This window comes from Melospiza melodia, chromosome 2 (assembly GCF_035770615.1).
Source record: "Melospiza melodia melodia isolate bMelMel2 chromosome 2, bMelMel2.pri, whole genome shotgun sequence".
In the NCBI taxonomy this organism is placed as follows: Eukaryota; Metazoa; Chordata; class Aves; order Passeriformes; family Passerellidae; genus Melospiza; species Melospiza melodia.
The window spans coordinates 85,643,137-85,656,893 of NC_086195.1; the positions used below are offsets into that span (position 1 = coordinate 85,643,137).

The following is a 13,757-nucleotide window of genomic DNA, read 5'->3' on the forward strand; positions in this document are numbered from 1 at the left end:
TTGTGACCTACAGAAGGAGTAGACCTCCTTTTAAAATTATTTTTAATACTAGTAATGGGAGCCTGTTGACAGTGGAGACTGGTTTTCCATTGAGAAAGAAATCCTTACTGAGAGCAATGGATATTTAACTTAAACTCCTTTGAAGTATCTGGCTGTAGTCTTTTTTCTTTCTAAAAAAAGCAAAAGCACTTGAGAGAAGAGCTCTCTTCAAGGATATCACAACTTCAGTCAAGGGTTGAGAATGTGAAAATCTCTCTGGGGTTGCAGGAAACAGAAGGGAATGCTTTTGGCATCTTCTGCTTTATGGAGTAATATAAGCTCAATTTTTTGTTCTTTCCTTTTGCAGATTACCTTAATATCTGGTAATAGAACTTTGATTTTGTTAAGGATTAAAAAAAAGAGCCTAAAATCTAACTTTTCTGAGGCAGATGGAAGGAATGAATACTCTGAATAATGTTATTACTTCTCTCAACAGTCCGTTTGTGTAGACACGTATGTTAATCTTGAATGGATTTCCTTTTAGGTATTCTTATGTCATGCAAAAAAATATTTCGCACTGGAAACCTTATTTTCCAGATGATACTGAATAGTAGTAAGCTTTTCAGTCTTCTTACTGATTAAATATCTGAACTATTTTGGCTGGGATGTAGTAGCCCTTGATTGTAAGTAATTGCATTTTAAAAATCAGTTATTTCCCTAATACTGTTCTTAGTAGAGGGCAGTATTGCAGATGCCATGGTACATGTCTGGATTAAAGGCTCCTTTTTTGACAGATCATACTGTTTCTTTTTTTTTTTATTTATGGAATTGGTTTTGATCCTAATCTATGGATTAGCTTGATTAAATGAAAAGTACTGATTTAATGGAATTTCAGCAAGTGTGAGGCTTAATTAGAACTATATATGTACTGAATTCTGTAGAAAAGCATTATATGAAGATTCAAATTTTTTACTATTTAAGTTTTATATCAACATTTTAGAAATGCTAAACATAATTTTGACAGTTTTTTAAAAAAGTAGTATTCCATTGAAAATATTATTTAAATATTAGATTAAAATGCTCATTTTGCCATTTTTAATTAAGCTACACCTATGATAGTCAAAACAGTGACTCATGTATGTCAGTTTTTGAAACATACAGACTGTCTAAAAACTTTCTGCTGTATATATTTTTAATCTATGAAATATCTATGTTAATAATTATTTTAAAGTAGTGCATATAATTTAATTGAACAGCACTATTTTTTAAAATTTTTCTATGATAGAAAGGAAACAGAATGCAATTTCTTAGAAACACTAGATGTCCCCCCAAACCTATTTACAGTTCTTTTTACAGTATGTCACAGATACTCTAGAAATACATATAGAAATAGTTATATCTATGTGATGGGTAGCACAATCTCTAAGGTATATTCTCTGCTGGACTTATGTGAAAGTTGTTGTTTCTTAGTTATTCATGGGTTATAGTTATTCATTTGGTATAGTTTACATTCCATCTGCCATCACTGTCATAGTCTATGTCATGTCATGACTTAATGAGATGTATGTTACTAAAGGCCTTTAGTGCTGTGAATTCATCTTTGGGTAAATAGGTTTTCCTCCCTCATCTTTTTATGCAAGAAACTACCTTTATAGTTTCTTAGACTGGATTTCTGTAATTCATATCCTGATTCTTACTTCCATGTTAATACAAAGGTTCTAGATCTGTTTGATCTTCTGGAAGCCTAGCTGGTTGAACAACTTAGCAACTGCATTTTTAAACAAGCTTCATGAGGAAAATTTCATTTTGGAAGGAAAAGGGAATAAACATTAAAAATATGTATGTAGGAATTAAACAAGTGAATAAGTACACAAATGCACACATGGAGACATATATATATATATATATATATATATATATATATATACACACACATATATGTGAAGGTTTAATCTTTCTTAAGATATCTTATTCTCAGTTAAGTTGCTGTGATTCCTATGTTGAGAGAGATGGCCTACCTTATACTTTTGTGTTTCTAAGTGTGTTTGAGTAAATTTTGAATTTGTATTTAATCCAAGTCAGATTACACAGTGTAAACCACAATCCATCTCCCAGTCCCATTATTAAAAGAACTTCCTAAATCAGTTCCTAATATAAATCCTGAACCTCACCAGCGACTTTAGTGTCAGCAAGCCCAGGAAATCCTGCTTGCATTTTGATAGTGTTTTGAACTTAAATATTCTTAAATTATCTAGTCAAAATTCTAATCTTTACCTTCTTTTATCAATAAAAAATAGCTAAACTAAAATTTAAAAAAAAATTCGTTCCTGCTGCCAGAGTATTTTTCACATTTACCAGCATTCAACCTCTACGTTACTGCCGGCTGCTTAAGCAGTTAAGAAACCATTAATGCTTTGTAGATCTCTGCAGGAAATTGAAAAATAATATCATGTGTAATGCAAAGGACGTTGATGTATCTCCTGCTAAAACTGACCAGAAACAAGGAGTTAACAATTATCATTTATGAAAATGGCCAGGATAATGTCATTGATCTCTAAACTGGGGTTCTTCAGCCTTCATTGCTAACTAGGATAAATCTTGTTGCCTGCCAGCCTCTTCTCCAGTAGCATTACAGTCCCTCAGGCTTTGAACTCCCAGTCCAAGACTGTTTGTAGCCACCTCTCTTGCAGTGGTGCGCTGCAGAAGGACTGTGCAAACAGGGACAGCATTTATCACAGCACTCTCACTGCTCATGGCTTCTCTGAGCTTTTGCTGGTTTGCTTCAGGGAGGCTGAGCTCACAGCGCTGTTTCGGCAAACATGATAGATTGGCATTCAGAGTCTAAGTTTAGCCCTTAGCTCTGACCCAGATCACTTAAAGTATAAATGTATGCTCTGTGTGCATAGCTTTTTTTTCTGGGCAGCTGTTCACAACCTGTTGAAATGATACCCCCACCGTCCTCCTTACTTTTGAGATCTTACAATTCTCCTTGACTCAAGGAAAGAAACAGAAAAATTACAATTAGAGTCTAAATACTCCTCAGACACCAATTTCCCCCATTTCTTACTGAAGAGATATATATTTTCTATCTTCCCTGTCATTTTTTAATTTCTATTTTAGTTTTTGCCTGTAGTTGCAACTGGGCAGCTAAAAATGCATATATAAATATATTTTAAGAAATATTTGAAATTTTATTCTCCACCCAAGCTCATATTAGCTACACCTTTATTTTGGAAAGATCTTGCTTTACAGTATGATGTAAAATTATTTTCAACTTTGAAATATAGTTTGGGAATAGAGGAAATGAGGAAAGGATTTATTTTGCCTGATTTTCAATAAATTTCATGCTTATTATTTTTGTACCAGTGAAGTTAAAGTATTGATTTTTTGATAACCACATGGAAAAGTTTTCACTATCTTGGAATAAATAACATTATTTACCTACTTAGAAGTAGATTAATAATACAAGGACTATTTTAAAAGTTTTGTTTCATAAGACTGAATTAAGGTTTGTGTTTTTTGGGGGACAGGTGCAGTAGACTCAGGATCTTCTTCTTCCTCTTCGTCATCCAGCTTTGTGAATGGTGCTACCAGCAAAAATCTGCCAGCTGTCCAAACTGTTGCTCCAATGCCAGAGGATTCAGCTGAAAACATGAGGTACACAAGTTCTATCTTTTAATATTAATGATAATTTCTCTTCCCAAATTTCTCTAATATAAAATAACTCATTTAATGTGCATTACTGTAGTTATATGTGTGCTACAGTGTATGTAATTTTGGGGTACCAAGGATGTGTGTGCTAAAATAACACTTCACTGAAAAGTCTGAGTTTTTCAACTGAATGGTCTAACTTGTTTAAATTATGCCAGACACTAAAACTTCATTAAAGTAATTTTTCAGTTGGCTGGTTTATTTTCTTTATTCAATAATGACAGTACATATTGGAAAGTAAGAAGTTTGTAAATGGAGCACTAGGCAGTGGAAGGAGATGCTCAACCCCTCCTGAGCAAACAAAGGTTTGTGTTAAACTGGAGAGGAAAAAACCAGACTTGTATTTGAAAAGGATAATAACAATTTTACTTGTTCTGGAGTACTCTGCAAATACTCTGGAATTTATGAGGCTGACATACTGCTTACTCTGACATGACTTTTTCCATTTACTTAAAGCCATTTAAAAACTGTAAAGTTTGATCAAATTATGATCATCCTCTTTTCTAAAGAAGCTTATAGAAGCTTTTAAAACAGGTGTGATTTGACACAATTTAGCTTCTATTGTGAAGTTTTCTTACAATCATGGTCTCTTTTTTTTTTACAGTATCACTGCAAAGCTTGAAAGAGCTTTAGAAAAGGTGGCCCCTCTCCTGCGAGAAATTTTTGTTGATTTTGCCCCTTTCCTATCTCGAACATTATTGGGTAGCCATGGGCAAGAGCTGTTGATTGAAGGTACTGTTCTGTCATTAGATTATATTATTTAAAACTATTATTCATTTCATATGAACAATTTTTTATTTTCACTAGACTTCATATAACTATTTTTGACAAAATAATTAATCAGTTCTTAATACATTGTGATTTCAGTTCTTTGCATTTAATTTCATTTAAAGTTAAAAATGATAGCTTTTATATCCTTTTATTCCCCTGAGATGCTGTGTAATGATACATCCTGTCACAAAATAATCTCCATAGTTCACCTTTCTCTCCTCAGATTAATTCAGTGCTTCAGCCTGACTTTGAGAAAGTAGTGAAAATGCAATTAAAAAGTGTAAACTACTCCCACAGAAGAAAGTAAAATAAGACCATGCTCCAACATTGTATCTGTATTTGGTAGGGTTGTTTTTTCCTCAGGCAGGTCAATTCACAAAGGCACATAAAGAGCTGTGCCTAGAGGGGGGAATAAAAACTGCTAAATTTTAAAGGAAAGTATCCTTGACCACTTTCAAGGATTTTTATGGGGTTTATGTGCTATCTTTACTACTTCATGGTTAGAAAATTTGCCTCATAAATGAGGCAGGAAGTAATGCAGAAGTTATGCAGACCATGCAAATATGACAAGCTCATGAAGAACGTAATGAATCAGTACTAGTGCAGCTAAAATAGTGAAGGGGGAATTTGCATCAGCACGCACTGGTCATGTATTCAGAGGAATATGTTCAGCCAAGTAAATTTTTTCCTTTCAGGATTCTTCTGACACACAGTATTGCTGTTAATTGAGAGGAAAAAGTCTCACTCTGACAAGGTTTATCATATGGAAAGATCTACACAGGAAAAAAACAGCTTTGTGTTCAAATTCCAAACCCCCTTCTATTACACACATTTTACCTAAATGTTTGTGTACAGTTTTTCCTATGGTAATTCCAGGATTATATCTCACAGTGTTGGCTCTTGTTACTAGAAATATTTACATCTTGTAACTGAAATTTTCTACAACTTCTTTTCTTTCATCTTCTTATCCTTTAATATTATTATTATTGAATAATACCAAGGAATGGTATAGTAGCAGCTTAGAGTACTCAGAAGCTTCAGGTATTGTTAATTGTTAATTTTATAGCTTGTGACTAAGTTGCACTTCTCACTTAATGACACCTAAATTAATGGTCTGAGATTCACATTACAATGACTAAGAGAATTTATGGGCTACATTCTTAAGTCTCTTATTTCAGTGAAATTGGTTGCAAAATTTGTAGCAGTATTATCCTTTTCCATTTGGCAATTGATGAATTGCAGAATAGGTTTTATAAACTAACACTAAAATTGTCTTAGTTTTCCTGAGTTCTTTAACTGATTTTAAAAATTCTTCATTGATGTCCTTGTGCTGTTGTATTTTTGTCAGATCTGTAGCATGAACAAGGCTATAACAGTTCCCAGGATATGACAAAGACTGAAATGCTAGAGGTCACAGGAATCTCTATACAGCCATATTTAATCTCACTATTTATCCATACAGAAAAGTTTTGTTGGATTGTTTTTGGCTTACAGCATTTTTCTGATAACTGCTTGGAGGGTCATTCCATATTTTGCCCCTATTTTCTCCCTATCTATGACTTAGCCACCCAATTTGGAATCAGAAAACATTGTTCACAAACCAAATACTGAGTTCCAAAACAAGCAATGTCCTCTACATTATTTTTCTTTAATTTTATATTTCACCTTCTCTTCAATCAATCTCTCATTCCTGATTTCTAAAAACCAGTCCTTTCTTCCCAAGTTATTGAAATAGAAATCTGGGAAGTAAAATAATTCAAGCACACCATAGATTTTTACATTGTGACACTTGAATTTTTCTTTTCCACATCTAAAATACTTGGGCTTTTTTTCTTCTTAACAGAGTATTGGAAAAAAAGGCTCCCAATATTACCAGTTAGATTGTGCCTGGGCCAGTCTGACCCTCGCTGCTGGGCCAAAGGCAGCAACTGCGGTGTGTCACCCCAGAGATACCTTGGCTTGCTGGTGGTTGCAGCTGGGCACTGAACAAGTCCAGGCTTGTTAGGACCCCGTTTACCTCAGGAAGAATAGCTTCAGGCGATGGTGAAGAGAAAAAGGAGAGGATTCTGCTGGAGGGTTTAATGTCAGAGGTTTATTCCATGGTTACAGAGGTCTGAACGTGAGGACCTGCTCCAATAGAACAATGACCGCATGGTCTGATCACCTTTTTAAGCTCAGGGACAGGGGCAGGGGAGGTACAGGTGAGCCACCAACCAGGTGAGAGGGGCAGGGTCTCAGGGGAAGATGACACCCAGACAGGCCAATGACCCCTGGGCCTGAGTGGCATCCTTTGAACTTGGCCAACCACACGACGCCTTGCTGGAATGTTCAGCCTGATTGACAGGACTCACTCAGCACGGGGGCAAGGGGGAAGGGAGAGAGTATAGGCACACCTGGGAAAGTGACCTGGAAGGCCAAAATGGGACATTACAGCACACTGCAACACAGAGGATTCAGAGAATTGCTTTTATAGTAATTGTGTACTTCTGATCTTTTATCTCTTCATTGCCTCCATGAGACCCTTTTTCTCAACTAAACTGAATTCTTGCCTCGTAAAGATGCCTTTGAAAGAGAATTCCAAATTCTCTCTTATTCTGATACCTGATTTATTTTGAGAAGTTTTCTGTCATTCCTTGCTGAAAGGCAGGGGTAGTCTTGAAGTGTTTGAAAGTGCTATCCAGGTAATGACTCAGGAAAGAGGGATTTAGGGGTGTTATTCAGGATATGAGAGTGCATACAATTCCTGTGGGGCTTTGATAATTGAAATTTGATTTAATTTTTTTTTACTGCAAGTAGTAATTAACTTAACACTTTTATATGCAATGGTTTAATTCGTTACTTTATATGTAAAGGTTTTAGTTATAAGAATCAAAAAGGAGAAAATAAAATTTAATTAAGTCTTAAGGCACTTGTCTGTTTTTCAAATTGATCACCATAAAAATATCTGTTGTGTTCAATGAAGGATGTACTTTCAAGTTTAACATAACCTTTCCTTCTTCGCTCTTTTTCAAAACCTCCTCATGGTATGAAGTTTCTCCCCTATCACATTTTGGTAAAATCAGAATACTGTCAGACATCCTTGATGCAGTGTGCTTTTTCCTGAGGCTCTTTCTAGTGCATGCATGTGTGTAAGAAATGCTAAATGATTTTCAGATTTGGTAAGAATGTACACAGTCTCGTAGCTGACTGCATACTGAAGAGCACAAAACAAAAGTAAGAAGAAAACAAATTAATTTAAAAACTTCTAAAACAGGTTAATCATACAAATTTTCCTGAATATCTGATGCTTTATGATAGCTGTTGTCAATATATTTTTGGAAGTGTGAATACAGCTTAGTTATGATTTCACCTTTTTGTTGTAGTGCAGCTTCCTCAAACCTTCGCTGAACAATCTTGAAGTCATATCCTTTTCCATCAGGCTTTGTCATCATTCTGTCCCACGGGAGACTGGTTGACCTATTGTTTGAGTAAATTATGCTTAATGTCTTAGGGCCTTCCTAACTTTTGAGTGGAGTTGAAATGAACAGGCTGCAATGATCTTTGGTCAGTCTAGACCGAAAACTTGGGCCACTAATACTTGAAATTATTCATTTCTCTTGCTCTGGTAAATTCCTAAATGTGAATGGTAACAGAGGAACCCCATCAGGTAGTAATCTGACATTGCACTATATATTTATTGGTAAAATTCATCATCTATTTGCTCTACTAAAATTACTAAATTACTAATTAACGAAATAGTTACTTGTTCCTATTTCTAAAACCAATTCTTTCTTCAAAAGTATCTTTCACTCCACTCAATTTCAAATGTTTCCTCAACTTCTCAGAATATTTTCTGAGTAGAAAATATTGTCAGTGATGGGTTAAAAGGGACCTTTTTGCATTTGAATACAAATAGCTTCAAACACAGTATACACTGCTGTGGTTTGTCAACTGAGGTTCTTCCAATGCCTCCGAGAACAGAAGTTGCAAAGGTTAAAATCGTCCGTACAGAATCTAATTGGAAACAAACATGCATTATGTGGAGGCCACATATTTCAGCTTAGCAGAGCTCATTGTGGAGTTCCATTTAACACTTGCACAGATATGTTTTTGCTAACTAGTTTCCATATGGTCTGCAAATTCCCTCCATGTAAAGTGCATGACAACATTCTAGCTTTTAGGTGAGAATGTTACAGGCAAGTGTAATCTGATCTGTAGCTGAAAGAAAGCCTATATCCTCTTTTTGTCAAGCACAGATGGCTAAAAGTATTTCCACTACAGCTATTCTTGGAGTGTCTGGAACAGTAAGAATAGGTCCATGGCTGAAACACAGTCACATAGAATGCTTTCCCTTCTCTTGAGTGAGATACCAAAGAAACTTCACTGATGCTTTTACTTTGCTGTATCATTAGCTGGGTAGAAGGTCAGCCAGGTAGCCCTTCACCAAAGGATCTCTGATGAATTCCTTGATGTACATTTGATATGTTTCTGATACAGGCACAATTAAAGTCAGATGACAGAGAGAATGTTTTTGCGCTGATCGGAGCAGGATCTGTTTCTCCTCATTAACTCACCACATGGCTCTATGAAAATATTCAGTAGAGGTGGTGATGGACTAGCTTTGTATCATGTTTGACAGGAGGCTTCTTGAAACAATTGAAAAATTGCCCAAAACATTCCTTTGGAAACCACAGATAGAACTTGGGTGCTAAATGACACTATTCTAAAAGGTCCCCAAGACCCTAAGTGTGACATCACTGTGGCATCTACCAATACTGGCACAATTAGTTTCTGATTTTTTTTAATAATACTGAATGTTTTATTAGGAAAAGCAGGACAACCATTTCCCTTTAGATACTATAATAATCTGGAAATCCCTTATACTTTCTGGGGAAAATCCATTTTTTTGGAGCTTAACATGCCCCTTGAGTTTCTCTTAGAAACTTTTCAGGACTTTTGTATTACTGTGTTCAAGACCACAGATGCTGTAAAGTAGAAACTTGCAGAACTTCTTTTTTCCCTGTACATTTTATTCTCTCATTCTTTTATCTCACTCTGCCACATCCCAAACATTTTCGTTTGTGTGTCCAGGCATGCTTTCTTCCAGCTAACTAAAAATAAGGTAATTGCCCTACCAGTCTGTAGGACAGCATGTAGCCAACATTTTGAACAAAATTAATAATTTAATTAATATTTGCAAGTAAAAGGGAAAAGGAATAAATAAATAATTTTATGATTTTAAAATTTGTATTAACTCAAATTAACAGCTAGTAAATAAAGCTTTAAGCTATTTATGGTGCTGAAATTTCTATAATCAAATATTTTGTCTCCTTTTGCTATTTTTATTAACAGTCTTTTTTATAGTGTTGAATTGTGTCTGGCAAAACTAAGTGCTTAGGTGAAGATATTCAAAATGGAAACGAAGGCATTGCATTGGAGAGATATATTGAATCACTTTCTGGACTAACCAAAACTAAAGAAAAAGCCAGATTTCTAGATAGCCAGATGCTGAGTCCAACTTCTAGGAGCAAAGAACAGACTTAGATCCATCCTAAGGATCCTAGGAGATGGGGACAAAGTGATGCAAAGAATGGAGGGATTGCCAAAATAATTGGGATGTTTGGCTCCCTTGGCTCATTGCTGAGACAGCAAAGACTTGTCCAGTGTCTTGGAAGAACAGATGAGTGATTTCATTTCTGTGCATAAATTTGGTTAAACTCCCACTATCTTGTCCCATAGCGAGCACTTCAAGAATGATGCCCACACTGCAGAGGTATGAAGTACTATGTTATCAGCTTGATATGTTCAATGTATCAAAAAGACATAAAAAGAAGTTAAATACTACAGGAGCCTTTAGAGTTTCCATCAAGAGAATGCCTGAGGAGGGTAAATGGGATTGGAAAACTTTAATAGCGCTTACCCTCAATTATTGCAATTGACGCTACTTGTAGTCATTATGACTATTTCAAAATTTTTTTTCCAAATGTAGTCATCAATCCAACTTCTCAAGAGGAAAAATGTCATGTATTTGCTGGATGCTTTTGGAACTTCTTTGTGACTTTTGAGCATGTGAATCACCATTTTCTCTGTGCCACATCATGGAAGAAATAATAGTCTGCATTAACCTTAATTTGCTTTAACATCATCATGACTTATTTGTTCACATAGTGATAGACAGGTGTACTTCAATGTCAGCTAGCCACCTGCAGAAATCAGTAAAAAATCAGTGTGCTTTTTCCCTGCTCTGCAGCTGATTGCATCTGAACTGTAGATGAAATCAAGAATATGTCATTTTCCCTTGAGGCATCAAAGATGTTCAATGCTTATGCCACTTTATGAAGGCTTATGAAATAAGCCTTTCTTCTGATTTTTTAATATGTGTGATCATGTGTGTATATATATAAAAATCGATTTCCATTTTTTGTAGAAGTTCTTTAATTACCTTGAAGCTCATTTTAGTATGAGACATTTTCTCTGCATAATGAATTTGTCTTTTCAGGGAAGCCTCATGTAAGCTCATGCCAGCTCTACTTGGGTCTCAGATTTCAGAGATCTCTTGCAATTATATGACCGCATAACTATATATGTACTTTAATCTGATTTTTTTGAGAACATGAAACTTATGTGATTGTTGTGATTGTCCTGAGTGAGGAGACCTTTTAGTTTCTTGATAACTTTTCAATGTGTTGGCCAGTTTAACAGAGGTTGCTTAAAAGATGTTATTTTTACACAATATTCCCAAATATAAACATCTGTTTATAAAAAATATCCCCTGTCTTGGGTTAGGGTGTTTCTTACTCACCCTCAATATTTTCTCTGCACTATTATTTGAGGTGTGCCATGATTGTTTAGTAAAGGAATGGAAAACTGAGTAATAACTCAAAATAATCAGCTGATTCATTTGTAATATACTGTATAATATAGTCTGTTGGTACAATACTGTGGGCATTGCAGCACAAGGAGCAGGAAGGCAATTGACAAAGCAGGACTGTGGGAGCAGTAGGAACTCAGCCTTATTAAACATCAGGGAATCCCTGGTGGACATCAAGGGGATTGTTAAAACTTTCAGTGGAGGGCTCAGGCCAGTGTCATTTGCAGCAGGTGTCTCACTGGACACGATCACTCTGCTCAGTAAGGATGAGGAATCTTATGCATTATTTGGTTGTACTGGGTCAGGAACTCTAAGTTCATTTTCAAAGCTAAGTACTTTGCTGTGTCACATGCCACTCCTTCCTTTCCTTGTGCTCAAAGGGACTTAAGTGTACCTTCTTCTCTCTCCAGGAAGAGGTGATGCTGCATGTTTAGAAGAGTGCAGTTAAATCCTGTGAATTTTTTGACCCAGTCCTCTGTAAGACAGTTTTTCTGAATTTGTGGTAGTAGGATTCCTATTCATAGATTACTTTTCATCTTCACTATGAAGATTTGCAGAAAAATCCCAGAAAAAAATGCACTACTGTCTGAAAATAACCCCCTTCTTAGATAAAGAGGTTAGAATAATAATGATTTATGGATAATGCTTTTCTTCAGTTTGTGTTTTTCTTTTTAGCTTTAAGAATTTCTGTAAGCAATTTACAAGATTATGTTTTTACCATGAAGAAAACCATAGGTCATTTTGAAACAGGGCATGAAATCCTCCAACAGATAAAATTTAAAATACTGCTGCTGCTTGAAAAGCTACTTGCACACATTTTAACCCATTTGTGAGCAGGAAAAAGAAAAAAGTTCATAAATTTCAAACTGATGTGCAATTATAGGCGTGTCAGAAATTTGTTTTAAGAAGTTCTCTGTCTAGGGTTGGTGTGATTAGCTCCTAGTATCTGACTGAAAGGCTCCACAGTGTGCTCATGTCTCACTTTAGGACTGATCACAGATTTTACTAAAAAACATCAATAAGTCAGGCACACATGGAGACAGAAAACAACACCAGTTTTCCAAAAGACTGTTTGGTAGGAACAAAGAAATGCTGAAGAGCTAAATGTATATTCAAAACTGCCTATTTATTTACACTTAATCCAGAGAGTCAAGGTTCAAAGTTCACAACTTATGAAGTTTCTTTAGAAGTAGGTTACTAGTGACAAGACAGAATCCAATTCAGACAGCTGAAGTGCAGGTGCCACAAAAGATGTCTCTATTATTTACCCACATTGAAATCTTCAAACTATAATGAGCCCAACACAAGTTACAGAACATTTTTCTTCACATAATATACCTTTATGACATCTTTAAAGGGATATCATTGCAAACATCAGAAAGAGGATACACGTTCATTCAATTTTGATTTAACTCTTGATTTACTGAAGTTCCTGTGTGCAGAAGTATGTTCTGAGCAGATGTTTAACATGGCAGGAAACATTATAGATCAGAGATCCAGATAGCAACTAGGAAATGCATAGCATCTGGCACCTTTTTGAAAGTAAACCTGCCAATAATTAATTACACATATGAGCCACTCTATCCCTGTCTAATGAGTTGGACACTTACTAAGATGTATTAGACTGTGGAACAGAGGTTAACTGCTCATGCTCTCTCCTGTCTCTGACTTGTGTGGTCCCAGTGTAACTTAAGGGTAGAAATTGTTGTTGGCACTCAAATTTTATGTCATTCATTAGATTATCATTATTACATTGATTATTAATCAAGATGTCTTTACATTCCAAAATGTAAAGAATTCCCATTAGACAGAAATTGGGGTTCTTCTGTTGCTTTGACAATGGAGGAAAAAAAATGACTGAAATTGTGAGACTAATTGTAAAGTTTAGTTAGGTGTGTGCAAATGTAAAAATTAGTAAATACATACCTTCAGGAAAGCAAAAGCTGGTAACAATACAAAGTGGTCAGGTTTAATGGAAGGAAACTCTGAAAGTTATCCTTGAAAATATAGAGTCCACTAGATGTTTGAAGTTACTAAATTACTATTTGAAGTGCTATCATATTTGAAATGATATCATACAATTATCACATATCATGCTAAATTACTATTGGAAGTGCTTTTATTATTAGGAAGTGAAGAGCACCAATTACTGTTTTTTTTTAAAGCGCATAATGAAATGCACAAAATATTGGAGCCTTTAAAGAGTAAGAAAAGAAGTTAATTGTTTGTGATCCCTGGGTCCCGTTTACTTCAGCAGTATTTGCCACTCTCTCATAAATTTCTTTTTCAAGCTGGTAGCCTGTAGTCCAGTTGCAAGCCAAAAGGCCTAGAAAGGACTGGTCCTTTTGCCTTAGAATTCTAGAAAAATACCCTCTCTGATGTCCATCTCCCTGTTACCCTTCTTGATAGTCCATCTTTTTTGTAATCCAGTTCTGTGTCTCTTCTT

General features: G+C 35.3%; 1 protein-coding gene across 11 annotated transcripts in view; it reads left to right on the forward strand.

Annotated features, from left to right (window-relative positions):
- Positions 1–13,757, forward strand: part of NBEA (neurobeachin) — a 454,524-nt gene that overhangs the window by 184,630 nt on the left and 256,137 nt on the right. For all 11 annotated transcript variants that reach the window (XM_063149159.1, XM_063149160.1, XM_063149163.1 and 8 more), the window contains 2 exons: positions 3,510–3,636; positions 4,295–4,422. In XM_063149159.1, coding sequence (XP_063005229.1) covers positions 3,510–3,636; positions 4,295–4,422 — 255 coding nt within the window. The remainder of the gene's footprint in view (positions 1–3,509; positions 3,637–4,294; positions 4,423–13,757) is intronic.